General features: G+C 42.2%; 1 protein-coding gene across 2 annotated transcripts in view; it reads left to right on the top strand.

Moving 5' to 3' along the window:
* Positions 1-2,508: 2,508 nt before the first annotated feature.
* AHCYL1 (adenosylhomocysteinase like 1) overlaps positions 2,509-22,019 on the top strand; it is a 38,230-nt gene continuing 18,719 nt past the window's right edge. Inside the window, exon 1 of one of the 2 annotated variants that reach the window (XM_058538739.1) lies at positions 2,509-2,888. In XM_058538739.1, coding sequence (XP_058394722.1) covers positions 2,769-2,888 — 120 coding nt within the window. In that variant the 5' untranslated portion in view covers positions 2,509-2,768. The remainder of the gene's footprint in view (positions 2,889-22,019) is intronic. The other variant, XM_058538738.1, reaches the window with a different exon arrangement.

Below are 22,019 nucleotides of genomic sequence, written 5' to 3' on the forward strand. Positions count from 1 at the left end.
CAGGGCAGGGAGCGCTGCCCCTCCATCCTTCCAGTCTAAGCACCCCGACTCCCCTAGGTCAGCCTCCCCAAACCCACCTTGGGCCAGGCACTCACGTAAGTGGAGTCACACCTTCTGGTCTCCTTCTTGGCTCAAACTGTGAAGGTACTGCTTCCTCTAGGCCTGGCCCTGTCTTCACCACCCCCAACAGCAACAGCCAATCCTGTGAACGTGGTGATAGGGAAAACCTGTTACTTTGGTTCAGGAGTAAAAGAGAGGCTGAACTTCAGTCTCCAGGAATCTCATAATCTGAATACTAACATGCACAGCATGTCCTGAGAGACAAAGCTCTCAGACAATGGAAGTTTTAAAAATCAAATCCAAAAGACAAACACACCCTGCTTCCTTATTTTTAAATAGGCTATCCTAAGTCACATGTTTTCCTATTCAAGGAATGTGGAGTTTTCACCTCTGTTCCAACTCGTTCTGCCTCTGTTCTCTGAGCAGGCAGCTCTGATCCCTGGACTCTGACAATAGTTCAGGCAAACCCATAGGATGAAAGCTACCTCAGGCCATATGTCCAAAGAGTCCTGGGTGGGCAGGTATAGCTCTGGGCCCCGGCTGGGAGATGAGGAGAAAGGTGCCAGTCTGGCACCCTTACAGATGAATCCAGCATTCTGGTTCCCCATCTCTCTGTCCCTTATGCTACAGGAATACCCCTGAGAGGGAAGTTGAGGGGCTTGAAAGAGTGGGCAGATGAGAGAATCCTGACAGTTAAAGACCAGGATCTGCAGAAGTGTGCATCCTACCAGGCACTTCCACAGCCTGCATCAAACAGATGGCCTCATGGGGCTGGAACATGGGCTTCTCTGTCTAAGACTTCTGGAGCCCCACAGGCAAGTATTTCACATACTTCCCAACTTTGAACATAAACCAGTGGGGAAAATATCACTTCAAACTACAACTTCTTTCTTGAAAGAGTTGACCCTGTCAGAGACCTGGTAGGTTTCTGGATATGAAAAGGTGGCCTGGGGAGAAATTTAGGAAAAGGGCAGTGGGAAGACTTGAATAGTCAGCACCGTAGAGAAAAATCTGGCTTCCCAGAGTTACTCAAGGAGGGGAGGATGAGGTGGAGGGATGGGAAGGGAATAAGAAGAGGAAGCTAGATTAGATGGCAATGGGCTAGGGATCTTTGTGGGGTGGTGCGGCCAGTGAGAAATCCTGGGTGACAAGATAGCCAAAATAACTTTTCAGAACATTTTAGAAATATGACTTTAAATTGTTTGCTGTGTGATGTAATCTCTCCCCTGTGGCCCACAAACCTTCATTAAAAGTTCTGCTACATGTTACGGCATTATTTTTGTGGTTGTTTTGGAATAGGGGTGGGGGTTAAAAGGAGAAGGGGCTATGTTCCATATTTGAATTGACAGCAGGAACTAAAGAAACAGCTACAAAACCAGAATAGCGAACAAAACTTCAGATGAGGCAGAAAATTAGAGCCAGAGGTAACCATGAAAATCTAAGTCCCCCCAGTAATTCACAGAAATCCTGGGGAGGGCATTGGACTTTCCACAGGAAATGGGAGTTGGAGCCAACGTCGTTCGAATCTCAAAGGACAAGCTACCTCAGCTGACATTAGGTTGCAAATACGGTTTGAGTCTTCGGGTGGACAAAGCCTTGCAAAACATAAAACGTATCACACTCATCTTTACTATCCAGGGTCTAGCACAAGAACAGTACGTAGTACGGCCCAGTAACAGCATGTACATGGTCCATGAACGCCCTGGTTGCCGCACTGGGAGCTGGCAGAGTCTCGTGCTTAAGGGGCGGGGTGCATGGAGCAGGAAAGCCATTCAGGCTCCTCCACCCCCGCCCCTCATGCTCTCCACCCTCTGACCCATTATCCCTATGCTCATGGCCGACAACATCAGCTCTGCGGCCTGAAGGTCTTGTAAACAGGCAAGGCCCAGCGGAGACGGTGGTGAAGGAGGTCACAAAGGGTCGCGCAGAAACCACACAGCTTGGAATCTGTTCTGCCCACCCTTAAGTCAAAGAGGCAAACACTGCCCCTTGGGAAGGGGCTTCTGGTCCAAAGGGCCTGGGGTGGGGGCAGTGAGTGGGCTGTCTTGGGCCCCGAATGTCACCTAGGACTGGCTGTAGGATGTGTCGTGTGGGACTCTGGTCTTTGCTCCCAAGCATCCCCCTCACGCTCTTCCGAGATCTTGCCCGAAAGCCCGCAGTCCCAAACGCCCCCCCCCCGAATTACGCGGCACCCTTGCATGAACCACGCGCCTCTCACAGGGCTGATGGCGCCACCTGGCGGCGCAAAGGGTCAGGCTCACGCTGGGAGCTTCAGCACCAGCGAGCTGGGAGGAAGAAGGGGTGGCTTCGGCGGCCCAGTCCAGCGTGGTGACGTCATGACAGAGCGCCGTTTCTCCCCGCCTCTTCCTCTTCCCCGGAGCTGCCAGTACTTGACGTGGCGTCACCTTCCTCTACCCTTACTTTGCGTGCGTGTTTGCGTGCGGCGGAGGTGGTGGCGCGGACCGGTCAGAGCTCCGCGCTGCTGCTTCTGGTGCTCTCGTCGCCGCCGTTGCTGTTTGGCTGTCTTGGACTGCGGTGCGAACGCGGCACGGGTCACAACTCCTCAGCCCCGGACGCAGCTCGGCGCGGGGCCCGGCGGGAGGGTGGGCGAGCGCGTGTCGGAGGGAGCCGCGCGGGCGGGCGAGCGGGCGCCCGAGAGGGAAAGAGGCGGGGGCGGCGGGTCAGCCGCGGGCCCGGCCGGCCGGGGGATGTCGATGCCTGACGCGATGCCGCTGCCCGGGGTCGGGGAGGAGCTGAAGCAGGCCAAGGAGATCGAGGACGCCGAGAAGTACTCCTTCATGGCCACCGTCACCAAGGCGCCCAAGAAGGTGCGGGGGCTCTGAGTGGCGGCGGAGGCGCAGGCTGGGGCCTCGCGGAAGGGGCGCGAGCGAGCCCGGGGCTCCAGCTAGTTCGGGACTTCGGGGCAAGGTTCGAGGTGCCCCGGGACGGCCGAGGTGGTGTGAGGGGCGGGTGAGCGGCCCCAGACCTATCCCGAGCTGTAAAGGCCGCCCCTGACCTCACTTTCCTTTGTCCCTCGGCCCTCGGGATCTTTTCGAAACCCGGCAGGGCTGGGCCTTAAATTTGCGGCTGACTTTTCCTGGATGAAAGGTCTCCAAGACGGGAGTGGGAGGGGGTGAACCAATTCAGTGGATCTCTGTGACCAGCCCCATGGGATGGAGGTGTTCAGAAAATCTCCCCTCGGGCGAGTGTGTAAATCGGGTAGAGCTGCTTCGGGCAAATCTTTGGAAGCGGTGGCCGGTTTATCCAACAACTGCGTGCTAGCTTGGAGCAGGAGGGAAAAAATGCGTGGAGCTGGGTCTTTTATGCAGGTGAAAGCAATGAGGACAACATGCGATTCAAAAGAAAACTGATTTTCACCTTTTACGGTCGTCCAGTTGCTTCGACATATGTGAGAAATTAACCTTTGGAGGTTGGTGACAGCAGACATTGTCATGGATACAGGTTGATCGTAGTCATGTGCATAGATCACTTAGGCATCCCCTGAGAAAGGAGCTTGGGTGGGTTGGAGGGGTGGGTGGTAAGGAACGATTGCTCATTCTTTACTGCACTTACTGAGGCAGAACAAGTTTAGTCTGTTGTGCTGGGGGTTGAGCTCAAAGGACGCCCTTCTAATTCTCTTGTGGAAAAATAAATGGCAGCCTTTGGAGGTTTTAGTCTAACTAGTTCTCAGAGTGGTGGAATTGGGATTTGTAGTGCTTTCTGAGCATTTGTTGCCAACCACATCTTGACTTGTGACATACCTGGCATCCAGTTAACAATAGACCAGAGAACCTTTGCAGAGACGTGACCTTTCTGAAACCAGTGAGAACCTGGATAAATATTTCCCTCCTATATAAAGACAGAGTGTTTCAAGGCTGTCTCTCTCTGCCTGCAGTGTTTGATGGGAGGCAGTGCTTCTATAAGCTGAACAAAGCAGGGTTTGCAGGAGTAGTTACAGTCTTGGAGGCTCCTGCACCTGAGCTCGTTATGCTGTCATAAGTGGGAGAGATGACTTTTTTTTTTTGAAAATTAATCTACTACTCCAGAAATCAAGTGCAGAATTGAAAAGACAGGTCACCATCGTGTGCTTTAGCTCTGTTTTGCCACAAAATTAAGCTCTTACCAATAGAATGCCTAAAAAAAGGTTATAGAAGATCCCTTGGTTCTAAGAAGTCTGATTAACCTTATTTTTAGTGCTATCAGTTCAGCTGACTGCTTTGTTGGGGCAGTAACCCTTTGTAACCTGCATTATTTGGAGATACAGTCTCAGCCTTTATAAGCAGAAGGCTTAAGGGTAGTACCTGTGATGAGTTAGGGGGAAGAATGGGAAAGCCCTGGTACCCTAATCCCCTGAACTCATCCTCTCCCCATTAGCCTGTCCTCTTTTGTCTAGTTGCTTCAAGAATTAGGTGTTTTTATTCTTACTTGCCTCTATTTTAGTAAGGCTTTATTCTTGGAAGTGCCACTATTAGTAAGACAAAGTTTGTATTGTAGATTGTAAACTCAGTAAAGGCAGGGACTCGTGTTCACCATTGTATCCACTCTGCCTAACTCTGTACCTGGCATACAGTAGGTAGTCAAATATTAATTGCCCACCTGGCTAACTAGTAATTTGTCTGTATGACTGCCTACCAGGAATAAGTATCCCTTTTCCTCTTTTCTTCCCAGGAGGAATATTGCTAATGTGTACGATTGTCAGGCCAAGTGGGAATGATTTTAGAGACTCATATCCCATTAGCTGAAAGAAGCAGTTTTTGCCAGGAATGTGGGAAGACCCTGTTGTAAGTTTCCATTTGCTGGTAAATGTACCGCCGGGTTTCTTATTAATCTGCTCCTTCTGAGCTTTATTGTTTAGCATTTACGCAGCACTTTGTATTAAACTGCTTTATGATGACTAATTACCCTTTCCCTGGTGATGATAAAAGGCATTTATTTAGTTAATGAGTTGGTTGAGGACTAGTCAAGGTCACGTAGCAATTCCTAGGTGATCTGTTTTTTCAGAACTTCAGCTGAATTGGACATTGTGTTTCAAGTCACTTTTGTACCTCTGCCATGTACTGATACTGTGAGAAAGCATGAAAAAAGTAAGAGGAAAAATGTAGCTTGGCCTGTACTGAATGGTGTGAGAAAAAGGCCTCTTTAAATGGTGCCGTCCTTCACCTGTGAGGATTCCAGTGTGGTTCTAGACCAAGTAATCCTTGGATCATTCCAAGCCCTAATGCCCTTCAGGGAATGAGGACATTTCTGGTGCCAGTCAGGGTGACTTGGATAGTCCTTAGATCAGATTCCATTGTAACTGGTGAAATTTTATTCACTATGTTTGGGGAAGCGTGATGTCCATCAATTAGAAGCAGAGATGTTGGGAATCTTCAACTATAACCATAACTTATTCAGTTTTGTATACCCCAGGGTCTACCACAGTGCTATGTAGGTAATAGGATTTGTTGGTTTGATTCAAGGCTTGATCTGGTTGTCAAGAAGCCATCTAAATGGGTACCACCTTAAGCAAGTGAGCTTCTATGCCTCAGTTTCCTCATCTGCCAAGTAAGTGCTTTTTGTTTGGAATAGGCGCCTGGCATATTGGGAGCTAAGATAGCAAAAGTGGTTTTTAAAAAGAAGTCTATTAGTATACTTAAACTCTCTCTTTTTAATGAGCATTTGAGATGGCTTATAACACAGGACACATACAATGTGGATAGGAAGTCAAAACTGTAGAAAGAAGGAAAAAAGTATTGTTAACTCTGAGGGCTAAGATAATTGATGAGGCTGGTCATCATATGCAACTCTAAGCTTCCTGGGAGCCAGAGGATAAAGGGAATCACAGTTATAGTCTCATTAACAGACATAGGAAATAATACATACCAATTCCTCAGGGAGACAACTTGTGCCGACACTAAATTCTAAGGGAAATTTTCATGGGACAATATGAATAGCTATAGTGTGATTCTCGTGGTAATGCTTGTTCACGGCTGTCACTGGTGGTTTCAGGTGGTATTGCCAGGAACATTTGGGTGAGAAAAGGAGTCCTTGAGTTGGAAGGGTAGTATACATTGTACTACAACTAAAGAGGATCCATGTTTAATGTTGGCAGTTATCAGTCCACCTAAATAAGTCAGATAGTTTCCCATGATCACTGGGTATTTATCCTTCTTTTTCTGCTACTTTGTGTTGGAGATGTGATAGCTGTCCTTGGGCCTTTGGAAATTGACGTTGTGTCAAGTTGATTTTTTTTTCATAGAGTAAACCCAAATCTCCAGCTTGTTGTTCAAGCTTCCCAAGATAGACATGTTTCTCTGGAAGGCCTGTGGGAAAATTTGCTATTCTCTGCACTTCTGAACATCTGGAGGGACTCTCTGGAGTTACACATTAGGCATTGGACCTAGGCTCTATGTAGTCAGACGTTTACCACCAGCCCAAGAGGGGAAAGGAGAAAAAACACAAAAGAAACTACTTTCGCTTGTAGGATATTCTTTATTGGAATAAAGCGTATATTGCACTGATTCGTTAAAAGGGTCAGCTGAGACTTAGGAAGAATACTAAGTAGAGCCCCAGTGAGTACTCCGTAGATGTTAACCTATTGGGTGGAATCCAGGATGGTTCTCTTCTCATCAGGGTTATGTTATGGCTAATTCTTGGTGCAGTTTTCTAGCATTACACCATTACTTCTTGGATTCACTGAGAAGAGATTTGGTAGATTGATATTTCTTATCTTCTCCACATCACTAGTATCTCTCAATTCGCTTTGGAGCACTACTCTTTTAGTGGCAGTCTTTGAACAGGAGTCAGGGCCGTAAGATCCTATCTTGTTTAGATTTCTCCACAGATATTGATTAGTTCTCTTTTTCATATTTGATTCTGTTTAGATACTAGTTTCCATATTACTTTGTTCTAAATTCCTTTAGACTTTTAACTTGTAACAGAGAGAAATCTGTTCATTGTCTGGATCCCTTGCTGGCAAGATAACAAATGCATACCTTTTGTTTTATCAGGAGGGTATCATTTGAATCCAGTGTGTTACCCAATATAATATTCTTGTAAAGGTGTTTATAAAGAATATTTTAATACATAGAATTGTTAGATCTTTAGTTGCCTGTGACTCCTAATAAGTTTACTCTACCATCTCAAGTAGTTATGATTTGTAAACAGCACTTTAATGCCCTCTCGGGGCTGTTACTTAAAGGAACCAACCAGTAAAGGAGAATCATTTATACCTAACAGCTTCTCAAGTTTGGAAATTGGAATATTAAAATTTTACAAAGAAGAGCCACCATTATTATGCTGGGTATGATAATTTAGAACCCGGCATACTGAGGTGGCTCAGAAGCATCCCCATCATGTATGAACAACACATTTGCTGAGACCAGAGTTTTTTCCAACCTGAAATCCAAGAATCCAAAGTTAAAGACAGATTCCTGCCACAAATTTTCCTTCCTATTCTTGTCAGCACTATCAGTGTCTTGCATATGGTAAACAGTTAAAAATTCACATAGAGTTGTGCTCACCCTTTCTCTTCTGATTCCGTATTTCCCTTTGACTCATCCAGGTGGTTCTTTTGCTATCCCACTGTTGCTTGGCTGTTATGTAAGACCTCTTTAACTTCTACTTTTTCTTCCTAAAACTGTGAGTAGTAGTACAATGTAAGTTAAGCACCTGATTTTTGGAGTCAGGTTTACCTTCAGTCTCTACCATCTAATAGCCGTGTGACTTTGGATGAGTGACTTACCCTTTCTGGGCCTCCATTTTCTTATCGGTAAAATGAGAAATGATGATAGTACTACAGAATTGTTGAGGGGATTAGCATTTAGTAAATACTAATTAGTATATTTTCTCCTTTATAACTAGAGTGACCATGTATCCTGGTTTGCCTGGTCCAGTTCTGGCTTATACCTGTTACCCCAGCCTGCTGTTCAGTGAGTGCTTCCTTACACTCTGAAAAGTACCCTAGTTTATATGGAATTTTGGAATCTTATTAGAGCCAAAACAAAGATGTTTCTTTTGGAATGTCTTTTGAACAGGAAGAAAATTTTCCCTGGCAAAAAAATGTTATTTTATGTAGAGCTTACACCTGTTGAACACTAAAATATTTGTTGATTTCCAGGAAGTACGTAGACAATGGGAGAGCTTAGAGCTTGTGATGGAAATGGGATATGCTCTACCTGACCGCTCTCCCACCCCATCCCCCGTATCACACAATCCCGCCATAGAATATGGGCATTTGTCAGACACTGGGCTAGCTGAGACCAGGAGTTTATTTCCTCAAACTGCAATAGTTTGGGAGTCTTCCCAAACTAGAATCCTTGAATTACATAAAACAACTCCAAAGACTCGTCTGAGCTGTGACTTTGTTTTTATATAGTCACCTTCAGATTGCATCCCTATGTACTCCAACTCCCTCCCCCAGGTACTTGCTCTCTGCTCTCAACAGCCTGCTCCTATAACTGATTTTCTCCTGCAGAAATGTGTGGCCTTTGCTCCACAGCAATTACAGAACTAGGGTGGAACACTCATGCCTTTATTGACACTCAGACTAGTTTCATTTTTGTTCCTATCTCTGTTCAGTTTTTCTAAAGGATTCAGTCCAGTGCCTTAATCTCAGAATGTATGTAATGATGGATACTGCTTAGCAATATACAATGGGGCTTAATCATTTACTACCCAAACAGGACACAAAGTAAAAAAGTTTAATGAACTACTGGTAAAGGTAGTATTTGGAATACTAGAGTAGAGATTGGGAAAGGACTTTGACAGAACCACAAACCTAGGACCGTCCAAGCATGCTCCTGCTTTCTTGCCGTGAAAGCCCAGTGCCTCAGCTAAGGTGCCTCTGTACTTAACCTGTAGGGCTTAATGGGCTTAAAATGTTCTCCTTTACCAGCCCAAACCAGTTCACTTCTTTTAAAATGGACACCCTATTCGCAGTTGTGTGCTAGAATGAGGCTTAGACAGGAATGGTTTGGGGCTGCTCACTGTTCCATGCTGTTCATCTTGAGCCTACCTCAGGGTTATTAGTTCTTTACAATCTGAAGAACTGCCCAGCTAGAGCAAGCCCTGTTGTTTGTATATTTTTCTCTTCTCACCTGAACCTATGTGTATACAGTGGCATCAGTGGGATCCCATGGAGCCTGTATGCTCAAGGTGCCAAGGAAAATACTTATGTGCTGAACCGCAGTGGTGCCCAGCTCTGTGAGCTAGACGGTGAATTGGTGAGTGGCAGAATGGAGGTGTGAAAGGCCTGGAGAGGATGAATGTAACCATGTTTCCCCCTGAATGAAGCTGTTCATATCACTGTGTTTTGAGTAGTGTCAGGATTTGGAGAGTTCTGTTTTTAACGAATGGCTCCAACTCTGCTAGTACTTATTAATTGTATTGAAGTGAACCTTGGGCACAGTTTCCATGGGCATAATGGGAATTACTTTATCCCTTTCCCCCAGGACTGGCTTGACCTCCAGTCGAAGTTTTTGGGCTATTACCTGTTCCTATTATGATCTTAGGATCCTGAAATCAAAAAAGGGACCTATCCAGAAAGTTAATAGGACTGAGATTTTGCTCTGCTCTTTGACCACCCCCACCCTGTCTCCTTCCTCAGAGGCTTTAAGGAAAACCTGTTTGGGCTCTCCTGATGGGTAGCTTTATTTTGGAGATGTAGAAAAGAGCTCTTTGCCTTGAATTTTCAGAGTGTACATCCCCATCTCTATTTCTGATTTCAAAAGAGAGGTCAATAAATAGACAAATCTTTGTGGAAGGCAGAGAACTTAAATAGATTTCTCTTTTACCAGTTTGAGGGAATGCTCTTGAGATATTCGCTGGATTAGAGACTCTAGAACAGTGGTTTTTAATCTTTTGAGTCACAGATCCCATTAAGAATCTTACAAAAATCATGGTTCTTTCCTCCGGAAAATTCAGGAGCTTGCATACACTTTCAGAGGATTTTTGGTACTGCTTGAAACTTATCCATGGATCCTGGGTTAAAAAAACCTGATTTAGAAGGGCAGGCCTCTAAGCCATAGTATCTCTTTCCTTTACAGATCTAGAAACTACTGAGATTTCCAGCTTGCCGTTTGTCCTTGGAACAAAGCTGAGGTTGTTGGTGTTCTTTGTCACCCCCTCTTCGGGATACTCCTCAGCTTCCCAAGAGACTCATTATCCTTGCCTTGAGGGTTCAACTCAGGAACTTAGGCACACTGAAACCAGCATTTCAGCAACTTGGGGGGTTTTGTACTGCCTCAACCCCACTGCACTTCATATGAACTGTGGCTGCCCCTAGAGCTCCAGAGCTGATTCCATAGGAGTATTTAGAGTAGGGAGCTCACATTACTAGACTGAGTATCAAAACTAAATAATTTGCTTCCCTGTGTCTCTCAGAAATAGGTTTGATTTCAGTATAGTACTTCTCAAACTGTTTTCAGGACTGACTTGATATCTGAATCTTACTCTTCACTTGATTTCTCTAGACCAGATATATTGAGGGCAAGGACCATGTCTCACACATGTATAGTATATAGTGCCTGACACATAATACTGTCAGTAATTGTTTATTGAGTAAAATAGTGTGAGATGATTATCCCTAGGAGGAGGTGAGTTGGATACACTTGGTGGCTTTGGCTCTCTTTCCCCTTCTTTTGGCCAGGGTTGTTTTTCTAACTTAGATCCCTCTCACGTGGGTGATAATGGAGTACCAAGAACTGCTGCTGAGAAATTGATGAGAATTTCCAGCAGATTACTAGATCCCTTTATAATGCCAGAAATAGGAAGTAAGGGAGGAGACTGTTGAGGATACGTGGCCTCTAGCTTCTTAGCCCAGTAATATGAGAACCACAAGGCAGTAGGCTAGAAGCTTAGGGATATTCTTAGACATAATGGGAAAGGTAACTTGAATTTCCCACTGAGTGTTAAACCCTCAGCAGTAGGGACACTGCCCAAAGTTGAAACTGCTATTCTGGTTTACACATACTCTTGATTTAAGGAAGAGAGGCTTACTCTTAGGGTGTTTGAGATTTGGGGGCCAGCGATGAGTTGAACAGTTTCATTTTAGAATGTGTGTTGGAGTCCTGAAAGTAATAAACAACAGCTCTGCCCAGCAGTGCTGAGAAAACTTCTCATTCTTGTCATTCTGCAACCCTGGCTGCCCTTTCTGAACCAAAGGCTGAGCTCAATGTTCAAAAGCTATATATGCCCTCGTCTTTGAAATACACCTTCTTTAGTGTTACAGTCCTCTGGGAACTGGGCCAGTGCCTGTCCTAACCAGGAACTCAGGCTCTCGTTGGCAGTGAGGATTCTGTGTGTGTTGTTTCCCTTAAGTATGTGACCTAGGCAGGATTCAGGGGAAAGGGAGACTTTCAGAATTTTACAGCTTTCGAAGTAGGAATAGATGCTTCGTAGACATGGCAGATGTGTTCACTTGTTCTGGTAGCTAACTCAATTTCCTGTGGGTGGCCAGTGGTATCCAACTTCTAATTCAGTTGAGTTTTTAGCACCCAGCTTCAGGGCACCAGACTTCTTAGCAAGCAAGACGTGAAGATTCCCAATGTTCAGCTCTTATGGAGAGTAGCCCAGCTGGCTTGTCATGCTGGATTAGATGAATTGTGAATGTTAATTATATTGATCAATACAGTGGCCTTGGTAACAGACTTGTAGCTGCTGTAGAATCTGTTTACTTCAGGTTTGTAACAGAAAAGAGACCAAGCTGGTTGGGAACATGGTGTTCTCTGTGTGTAATAAACTGTATTGTAAGTCCAAGGGAAACGCATGCTGGAGGAACTGACCCCATTGCACCCCTTCCCCGGGATTTCTCAGAGGGAAACATTACTCTGGGGCTGGTTTCTGTTCTTATTTGCCAGTTGAGAATGAATTGAGGTTGGCAAAGGCTTGGCTTTTAGTGAGGGTGGGGTAAAGGATGTTTACAAATCATAAAGAGTAGAAGGAGAGTACCCATGTTGAGAGGCACCTGATTTCTCTACCTAGTTTGTAATTAGGAGTGGAGAGTTGATGAGATTAGTTTCAACCCTTGGATTCAGAAGGAACCCCTCCTATTTGGGGAGTAGAGGGTTCAGAATTCTGCACATTCTTTTCTGACTCCACAGGGAGGGGATTAGCTGAGCGCTGGGCATGTTTGGAATGAGAGCGCCTTGCCAGTTTTTACTGAATTTGGACCAAACCATTGTAAAAATATCATCTTCCTTCCTCAGACAGCTCTTTGTCATGTTCTCCTAAACCCTTGTGGATCCACCTGGTGGATTGTCTGTACCTGACAGATGGTGTTGGTATTAACGGCAGATTTTCCTACTTCCTTTGCCTTCTTTGTTTTATGTCTGAACAAGACATATCTAACCCATTTGTTCCCTGTGTTCCTTGAGTCTCTTTATCAAGAACCTGGTAAACTCTTTGTGCTTGTGTTTGCTTTTTCAGATCCTGCTTAATCAGAATGGGGAGGGATTGAGGGTAAGGGGAAGGCAGAGAATTGGGATAGTATATGCGTTTTGAAACAGCTTGAACTAGAAATATCCCAAATTTAGAACTACTCTTTTAGATTATCTAGCAAGGCTGGTCAAAATTGTTATGAAATCTGATATTGGGATGGTAATGCAGCAGTCACCTGTCTTGGCTGACTTTGGCTGTGAGGAAAAATCTTGTGTCCTGAAATTAACCTATACTTACTCTTCTTTGCCAAAGTATTCAGAGTATGCTATGACCAAAAATCATGTAGCCCTATCAGCTCAGAGTTGAGCACCTACTGTGTCCCAGGACCTGTGCTAGGCACTTGGGATACATCAGTGAACAAGACAAAGATCCATATCCTGTGAAGCTTACATTCTTGAGAGGTTATAATTTTGATCATGTAAGTCTAGTGTAGTAGTTCTTAACCATTTGAGGTTTGGAGCCCTATCAAAGCTGTGTTCATCTTCCAGAAAAATGTACAAATATGCATCAATTTGCATATAAGGGGCAGTTGGCAGCCTGAAGCCCATCCATGGACCCCAGGCTAACAACCTAGAATGTTTGCTTAGTATTGAGAGGGTGGTACTGGGATAAAGCCGGGCCATGAGTGGGGTGTTTGGGACTGTTGTTGGCTAGCCAGACTGGGTTGTAGTTTCTTCATGTGTATAGCCAAGGCAGTTTGCAAAGAACATGAGGGTGTCTCTAGAAAAAGTAAGTGTAAGGAATGGCTAGGTCTCCGCTAAATCAACAGCATTTCTTGAGTCTGTATTCTCTTTGAAATGCTAAGAATGATTTTGACTCTGTCCGCTTTCCCACCTCTGGTTTCTGGTTGGCTGAGCTTCTCGGACTCAGTGGATTAAAAATCGAGTCAGAATATGAGGATTTCCTTAACATGATAATTTATATTGTGAATTCCTGGACTAAGAGTGATATTAAAACTATAAAGATCATGAGAGGGCGTTTTAGTGAAATTCTGTCTTCAAAACACAGAAAAATCTCAGGAGTTGATTGAGGTGCTGAGGAACTAGCCAAAGAGTAAAGATTGGAGAAAGATGACAGGAAAAAAGGAGAGCAGAGCTCAGAAAGACAGTTGACTAAGCTGGTAATCCGGGCCAGGAGAGCAGCTTCCTCCTTAAACCAAAGTGAGTGAATTTGAGACCTAGACAAAGAAAGATTCCTTTTTAGTCCTGAAGGGGTCTGTCACTATTGCTTTATTATCAAGTAGAACTCAGGATAAAAAGGGGAGGGCATACAACATGATGACCCTAGCTAACACTGCTGTATGATATGTAAGAAAGTTGTTGAGAGAGTCAATCCTAAGAATTCTCATCACAAGGAGAAAATTTTTTTTCCTTTATGCTTTCCTTCTTTCTTTTCTTTTTATAGTACCTCTACATGAAGATGGATGTTAGCTGAACCTATTATAGTAATCATTTCACAATATGTGTGTATCAAACCATCATGCTGTAACACCTTAAACTTATACAGTGATGTATGTCAATTATTTCTCAATAAAACTGGAAAAAAAATAAATTTAAAAAAAGAAGGGAGGGCAGATAAGGCTTTGCTTTATTTATACCGATATTAATATGTCTCTGTCCCTGGAAAAGTTGGTGTTTGACTTGAATGAATGGCCAAACCTTGCCTCAGGGTTAGTACAATGTGTAACATGTATTACAGAAACATGAATGAAATTTCGTTTGAGGCACTGGAAGAAAGAATTATGTAGAAAAGATATGGCTAGATTTAGAGGTTGGAGCACAATGAGCACAGAGTCCTGTGCCAATTCTACCTTCACCTTCCTGAAGTCTGATCTTTATTATAACCACAGGCCAAGACCTGTTTAGGGTGGCCTTTACAGGGATATTGTTTCTCTGCCTGAGGTCTAAGGGGAACTTTCCAGACCCACACTGAGGGATTGCTGAATAAGTGCCGTGTTCAAGGCCTTCCAGGCAAAACTCCTATGAACTCAGAGCCCATTATAGAACAGAGCGCACAGTCCTCCCCAGAGGAGCCAGGAGCCTCTAGATGGTTCCAGTTGCAGCTACTCTCCAACATATGGAAAAACTGTTCTGCTGTTAATATAAAGACATCTCATTGTTTGCTCAATGATGCATTAAAGCCAGAGCTACCTAATCTAGGGGAATATAGTCATACCACAATTATCTTTATTTTCTGTTTTTAAAGAAACCCTTTAAAATGATCAAAGGAACTTCAGACCTCACTTCCTGGGACTGTTTAGATCTGTTTTGAGGTTCTGTTCAGCTTCTGAAGCTATATAGTTAAAACCTGCTACCCAATTTTTGAAAAAATGCTCCTCTTAAAAACAATATAATCAGAATTTTTTCTTCATTTGTTAAGTGAGTACTTTAAATGTCTACCATAGATATGAAACCAAGATTCAGTAATCACATATCATGTTACTTAAATCCAGAATACTGTACTTCAATAAAATTAATAACCTTACAAGAACTTTTTTTAGTCCTAGTGGAGTCATTTAGAGAAGTGGTACCAGAAAATGAGGAAGTATCAAAGACAAAATGTATCTTTTTAAAAAAAAATTTTACTTGGGGTCCCCAAGTTTAATATAACTGGTTTTGTATTGGGAAAAGCCAACTTTGCCAGATCTTTCAGACATGTTATAAGATGCAAGGTGACTTGGAGGGGGTACTGTTTGAGTGGCACACTGCAGATGTGGAAGGAACCTAATGGAATGTTCTCAATTTAAGGGCATGTTCTCTGATTGTACTAAGTGTGTGAAAGAAAAGTTCCCCCATCACCATTCTGCACAGGATAAATAAACTCCCTTAAAAAGCACATTTAAAATATTCTCTGTTGCATGTTTTAAAATATGTCATTTCTTGTGAAAATAGCCAGCAAGTTTCTCAGATGACCAAAAAAAAAATCATTGGTCAGTTTTAACCATACCAAATTGAAAACCTCCTTGTATAAATAAATAGAGGTGGAATTTCTAAATTTCTTCTGGGGCCATTTCTTTCGTCCTACTAAAGTGGTCAGCATTAGATTGCCCATACATTCTCCTCCTCCTCCACTCCATCCCCCCAAAACAGTGAAATATTCCAGAATGGAAGCTTTCTCTCCAGAATGGAGCTTTCTCTTGGGCTCTGCTTTTCTCTCCTCACCCTTTTCAAGTCCAAGGAGCAGTACCTCTCAATGGCAATTCATTGGGAACTTTAAAATATTACATTTCTTTGCATCATTCCACTTCTCCCAAAATCAATCTAAGTTTTGGAACAGAAAGAATTCTTTTCCTTTCCTAAAGCTTGCAAATGTTCATCTGTTATTGTGAGCTCAGAAAGCTTCAGTGCAGTAGTAGACTGTTCTGTAAACTGACCCCTTGAAAATACAGGGGAAAGCTGCTGTTTCCCCCAGCCTAGTTCAAAAGAGGGATAATAGTACTGGGCTTGTAGGGATTTTTCTTTCTTTTTTTTTTAATCTCAGTGTTGGTAGCAAATTTGCCTTGAGCAAGTCACTTAACACCCCCCCCCGTTCTGTTTTTTCATCTGTGAACAGTAGATCTAGCACTCAAAGGATTCCAAAATATTTTGAAAATACGAATCCTCTATAAGGAAATCATAGCCTTAAGCCATTAATGTTGAAACACAGTGCTCAAACTAGAAAGTCATAGAAATCTAGGCATTCAGGGCCTTGATTTTCATGATGTTATAAGTAGATTTCAAACTTCTAATCAGTTTTAAGTAAAAGTCCTGATTTAATGCTTTCGGATAGTTTTACTTGTTCTTTGTATGCCAAGATTTAAACAAAAATGATTTGAAAATATTTAGATCAGTGATATTCTAACAATGTTATTTATTGATAAAATTTGCCAAGTAATTTTTCTTATACAAAATTTGATTTGAGATTTTTATCCTCGTGCATCTGTCCACTTTACTCATTAGAAAATAGCTGTTCAGAAGTCACAGGTCAGGAAAACCCAAACTTCTGTATTCTGGTGTGGGAAGTAGATAGAATGGCGGGGGGATTATACTGTATTCATCCCAGAGCAATAGGTAGCTCTTATTTTTAAATAGCCCCACAGAAGTTGCAACCAACAATTCCTTTCAACCACCCTGTTTCTTACAGGCTATTTAAGGTCATGATTTTATACTGAGATTTTTATCTAAAATTGAACATAGACATCTCAAGTTAGAAAGTGAAGAAGGATACTAATATTGCCTGTCTAGAATGGGAAATACAATTACGTCTTTGATATGACTGATTATCTTTGATAATTCTTGTCCATGCATTGTGTCTCTGCTCTCTCCTTCTAGAGGCTTAATATTTTGTGTTTTCTTTGTAAGAGCTGTGGAAACTAAAGCCCATTGCTGCTGGTCTTTAAAGAGATTTCACCTTGTCCTTTGAACTTGAAAAGATCCAATGGATTCTGAAAGGTCCCATTGACCCACTCACGTTGGAAACAATACCTATTACTACATAGTTACTATTTAACATTAGCTCTTTAAAATCAGATTATTTTATTTAATGTTGAGTTTTGATGGCTTTTTCCTCCCTTGAGCCTATACTTTATGGGAAGCAGTGGATGATGACTGAAAAACTGATACGCTTTCTGTCTCATTAAACTTTGTGGAGTGTTAGTCTAGAGTTTAGAAAGCTGACCCACAGAGACTCGGCTGCCACTTATTGGGAGCTGCTTGTATTTCTTCTGCCATATACTATTGGCAAGGACTTGCGTGTCTTTCACATCTCGTTAGATACAGCCTTCCCGAATGCTGAGCTGACTCACAGGTAGGATTCACTCACTCAAGCAAATACATGAAAAGGGTTTGAATTTGTAAAATGTAATTGGCTTTCAACTTAAGATAGACTTCCAGATCAAGGAAGGAAGAATTGTTCTTTTATGTCTCCAATCTTGTTCCTTCTTGGTAAGCTAAGAAATTATACAGGTGGCATTTATTCAGTCTGTGTGGCCACCTTACAAAATGCCAGAGACCCCATCTTCCTTCTATAGCTGTGCGTTGGTCGCTTGTTTTCGGTGTTAACTTTTCTTCTTGTAGAGATTCATTTGAAGAATACAGGTTTATGTATTTGTAAGCAGTTGACAAGTTTTCATCTTAAAGAACATCCCAGCATAACTTCTAGTAGGTTTTGCCAGTTTAATTTCTTGTGAGCTTCATTTAAAATCAAGATTGACTTTAGAGAGCACTGTGAATTAAGGCAAAGGACTTTTTATTACAAACATATAAGGTGAACAATAGTAACCTGGCTTGGTCTTTCCCAACATTCAGGAATTGTTGATTCTTATATTCTATGAACCAATACCAAATGATTTCCAAGTGAAAAAAACAGGGTGCAGAATATTTTACCATGCTACCTTCTGAGTAAGAAAGAGAAGGAAAATGCTATAAATATACATTTGCTTTTTTCTACCTTCAAAAATGAACATAAACCAGAAACCAATGAAAATGGGGAGGGAGAGCAGAGTTGGAGGGATAGGAATGGAAGTGAGTCTTCTCTGAATATACCTTTTAAACTTTTGAGACATGTGTTTTAGATGGGAAGAAATAAAGAGAGGGGCTGACCCAGTGGCGTACTGGTTGAGTTCGCGCACTCCGCTTCGGTGGCCCGGGGGTCATGGGTTCAGATCCTGGGTGCGGACCTGCACACTGCTCATCAAGCCATGCTGTGGCGGCATCCCATATACAAAGTAGAGGAAGATTGGCACAGATGTTAGCTCAGGGACTATCTTCCTCAAGGAAAAAAAAGAGGAAGATTGGCAATAGATGTTAGCTCAGGGCCAATCTTCCTCACCAAAAAAAAAAAAGAGAAAAAAAGGAAACCTTAAAATTGTTTATAACAGGAACAAATGAACCTAACTACATATCAAATTGATTATACAATCACCCAGAAAACAGTACTTCGACTAACTATCCTTTGTGAAATATATTGCAAGGACAAAAAGAACTTCAATGAAATGTTGACAGTTCACTGTGTAGTATTATTGTTAGTAATAATATTAGTCTTGTAATTTTGAAATTATTTTATGTATATTATAGAATAAAGCAAATAAGTACATATATTATTGCTATTAGAGACCAAGGTTGTTAACATAAGAGAAAAGATACAAATAGAAAAATTAAAAATTTTTTAAAAATGGAAATATCAATGTGAACTCAAGAGTAAAACAAAAAGATTTGTTTCTCTCTCCACTGAAAGAACCTAGAAACACTGACATCTCTGATAGCAATTAGCACACCTTCTACCCAGATATTAGTTTCTGAATACCATTCTCCACTGAAAGAAATCAGGACTCCTTGGAGAAATGGGTGATTCCAGGTCTGAAGCAGAGAAAGCAGAAGGTTAACCTGGTATGTCAAAGGAAGGAAACGCTTAAATGGAATCATGTCAAAAGGACAAAAGTCAGCTTGAAGGAGGCTCGCACTGGCCCAATTTGGGACAATTGGAGCGTTCAGTGCATTCATCGTACAATTGAGTGTAACATATTGAATAAATAAAAATAGAATAACAAGTAAAAAAGAAAGTGAAAGAGGAAGAAGAAAAACTTCTTTACAAAAGAATGCCAGCTAATGTATGTAGAAGAAATGATAGAAAACAAGTCATGATTCTAGAAACTCCCTCTCCCCAAATTGGATCAGGCAAGGAGTTGGAACAGATGGTAGAGTCACTCGGGAACAGGATATTCGCAGGCTGACAAGTATGCCACAAATTAACCCTTACTTGCAAAGGGGAAAATATACTTTTCCAAGACTGATGGTCTCACTTTAACAAAGGGTTCAGTTTAGTGTCACTAATAGTGGAACAACCTGACGTTATGTGCCACCTAATATGATGCAAAGTGAAGTGTACATCATCATCTATGAAATATGCTTGTCAAAATTTTAACCTCTTTCTAGTCAAACCTCGAAACTGAACTTCCAGTTCACAGGAAGGAAACAATCTGAAAAATTCAGAATATAGGAGATTCTATAAGGCAACTGGCCTGGACTCTTGAAGGAAAAAGTATCACAAGTCGGGGAGGGGAGAAGCAGGAACACTGTTCTAGATTAGCAGAGACTAAAGGAACCTGCAACCAAACGCGTTTAGTGAACCTTGATTCTATTTTGGGTTGGAAGAGTTGGGGAGGCTGTTGGGTCTACAACTATGAAAGGTATTATTGAGATAATTGGACAAGTTTGAATACCGACTGGATATTTGATGATACAGAATTATGATTTATATTCTTAAGTAGGATAATGTTATGGTTCTGCAGGAGAGTATCCTTGTTCTTAGAAGATGCATTCTGAAAAATTTGTTGGTGAATTTTCATATTTGCAGGTTTTTTTCCAGGACCATTTGAAAGTATGCATGTGCACATATGTATATATACAGAGAAAGAAACCTAAAATGGAAAACAGAAAGATTCAATCTAGGTGGAGGTTATACAGGTGTTCATTATACTATTCTTTTAAAATTTTTATATGTTGAAAACAATCGTAATACAGTTGGAAAAATAAATAGAAAGTGCAGCAATAGTGGGAGGGGTACTTTGGTGTATCACTAAAGTCATGGGTATGTTCCAGGAACCTGGATTTCTTTAGTCACCCGTACGAAAAATTTTTTTTAACCTAGAGTTGATGATAATCAGTGTCAGGAGAAAAAGAAGAATGACTGGCATGTTTTCATATGATATTGGTAGCAGATTGAGAATGAGGAAAGTATGGACAGACCAGGCAGTTGGACAGGTAGATAGTTAAATAAGCATTGAAACATAGTCTGGATGTGTACATTCTGTTGTAAATTCTGGTTTTCAAAAGATTAGGAAGACTTTCTCTGTCCTACGTGTTGCCATTTTTTAACCTCTTAATTTTACCTCTAGTTGACAGTTGGAGGCCCAGATCGCTCATTTTCCCTAGAGCACTTTAGGAGATAATAGAAAGCCAGTGAAGTGTGTTGTCTCATATGAAGACAGGGGGAGTAGCTGATAAGGATAAAACCACTCTTGGGCAGTTTTTTATGCTTTACATTCCTTCCTCACCATTTAAGTGACTCAGCAGTGTGGGCCCTGGCGTTGCCTCACCGCTTCCTCCCTCCAACATTGATGAAAGATCAAATCAAGTCCCATTTTAAAAGGAGTATTTCTTCTGACTGTGGAATTGGATTCTAGCAGTGTGTGTGTATTATATCCTGTTACTGTTGAGACACAGAGATGGGTGAAGTGGGGGAGGGAAATGTGTGCTGTGATTAGTCAGCTTGCTCACCCCCTCCCCCTGCAGAAACTCAGGCCCCATCTGGGGAAACTGAGAACTTAAGAAACTTGAGACAAGGAAGGAGGGCAGTGAGCAGCCAAAGCCTGCCTGAGTCTCAGAAGACTGGTTCTGCACGAGGGAATGGAAGAAGTGGCTGAAGGTGGCTGTGGGTTCAGCTCTGTGACCTGAGATCGATTCCCTGGAGATAAATTGTTTTCTGGTGGTGTGCCTGAGGGCAGTGTGTTGGGGAGGGGAGGCCCTTCTTCTTTGGGAAATTTCTTTTACCCAATTGAAAGTCTGAAAGATGTTCAGGCTTACATAGTTCTTGTACCAAGAAGTTGGTGTTTATTGATAACTGTTTTTTTGGATTCATCTGAAATGGGAATCAGACTGATCAGTGGTAAGTATCAAGAAAAAGTCTTGCACCTTTTTAGGCTGACAGCTATACCCTCGTACTTTCCTCTGAAAAAAGAGTGAGCGAGAGTAGAATCTGTAGAAGAAAGAACAAATGAGCCAGAAGGTGTGTGAAAGAAGAATTAGCAAAGATGTAGGACTCCTAGAAGGTGTTGTAGCACACTGCTTAGCAATTGACCTTATTAAAATTTCTAGATTCTGATAGTCACTTTTTTTGCTCAGTTGCTGAGTATTAGCTAAGAAATATGCTGACCATAATTTCTAAACAGAAAAATCTGCACACACAATATGCTAGAGGAGACAGTGGGACAGATGATGTAAATTTAGGAAGGTCCTCAGAAAATCAATAGTGTACCAGAAGAGGGCTACTGGCCCTTCAGATAACCCTGACTGATCCCTCTACTCGCTTCTAAGCTATGCTTTCTTAATGATTTGTTTTTCTAATAATTGCTGTTTACCTTTGAGTCTAGTTCTTCACTCTTAGAAGAACTTTCTGAGGAAATTAAAAGGTGTTAGATAGGCATGTGAAATAACAGGTTTAATAAAATGTCTAGCCTAACCTCTGATTTTTGGATGCCTAAGTTAAACAATATCCAGATAAAGTTGTGAAGGTTACAGTATCTGGCATGTTCCTAGAGAAGCAGTAAAATTCTATGACAAAGCCATTTGTTATTACACCGTGAATCAAAACACATCTACAGATTGTAAGGGACTATATTTCCTTTCATAGATCTTTCCTGGAATAGCACTGGGTACTTGGTGCATACCAAATGTGTTGACTAGAAGAATATAACACTCCATGAGTATTATCCTCATCATCATCCCTTAGCCACAGTGTCATAGTGGAATTCTGGTGGCTTTTAATTCTGATTCAGGAGCTAGAAG

The sequence above is a fragment of the Diceros bicornis genome, chromosome 4, assembly GCF_020826845.1.
Source record: "Diceros bicornis minor isolate mBicDic1 chromosome 4, mDicBic1.mat.cur, whole genome shotgun sequence".
In the NCBI taxonomy this organism is placed as follows: Eukaryota; Metazoa; Chordata; class Mammalia; order Perissodactyla; family Rhinocerotidae; genus Diceros; species Diceros bicornis.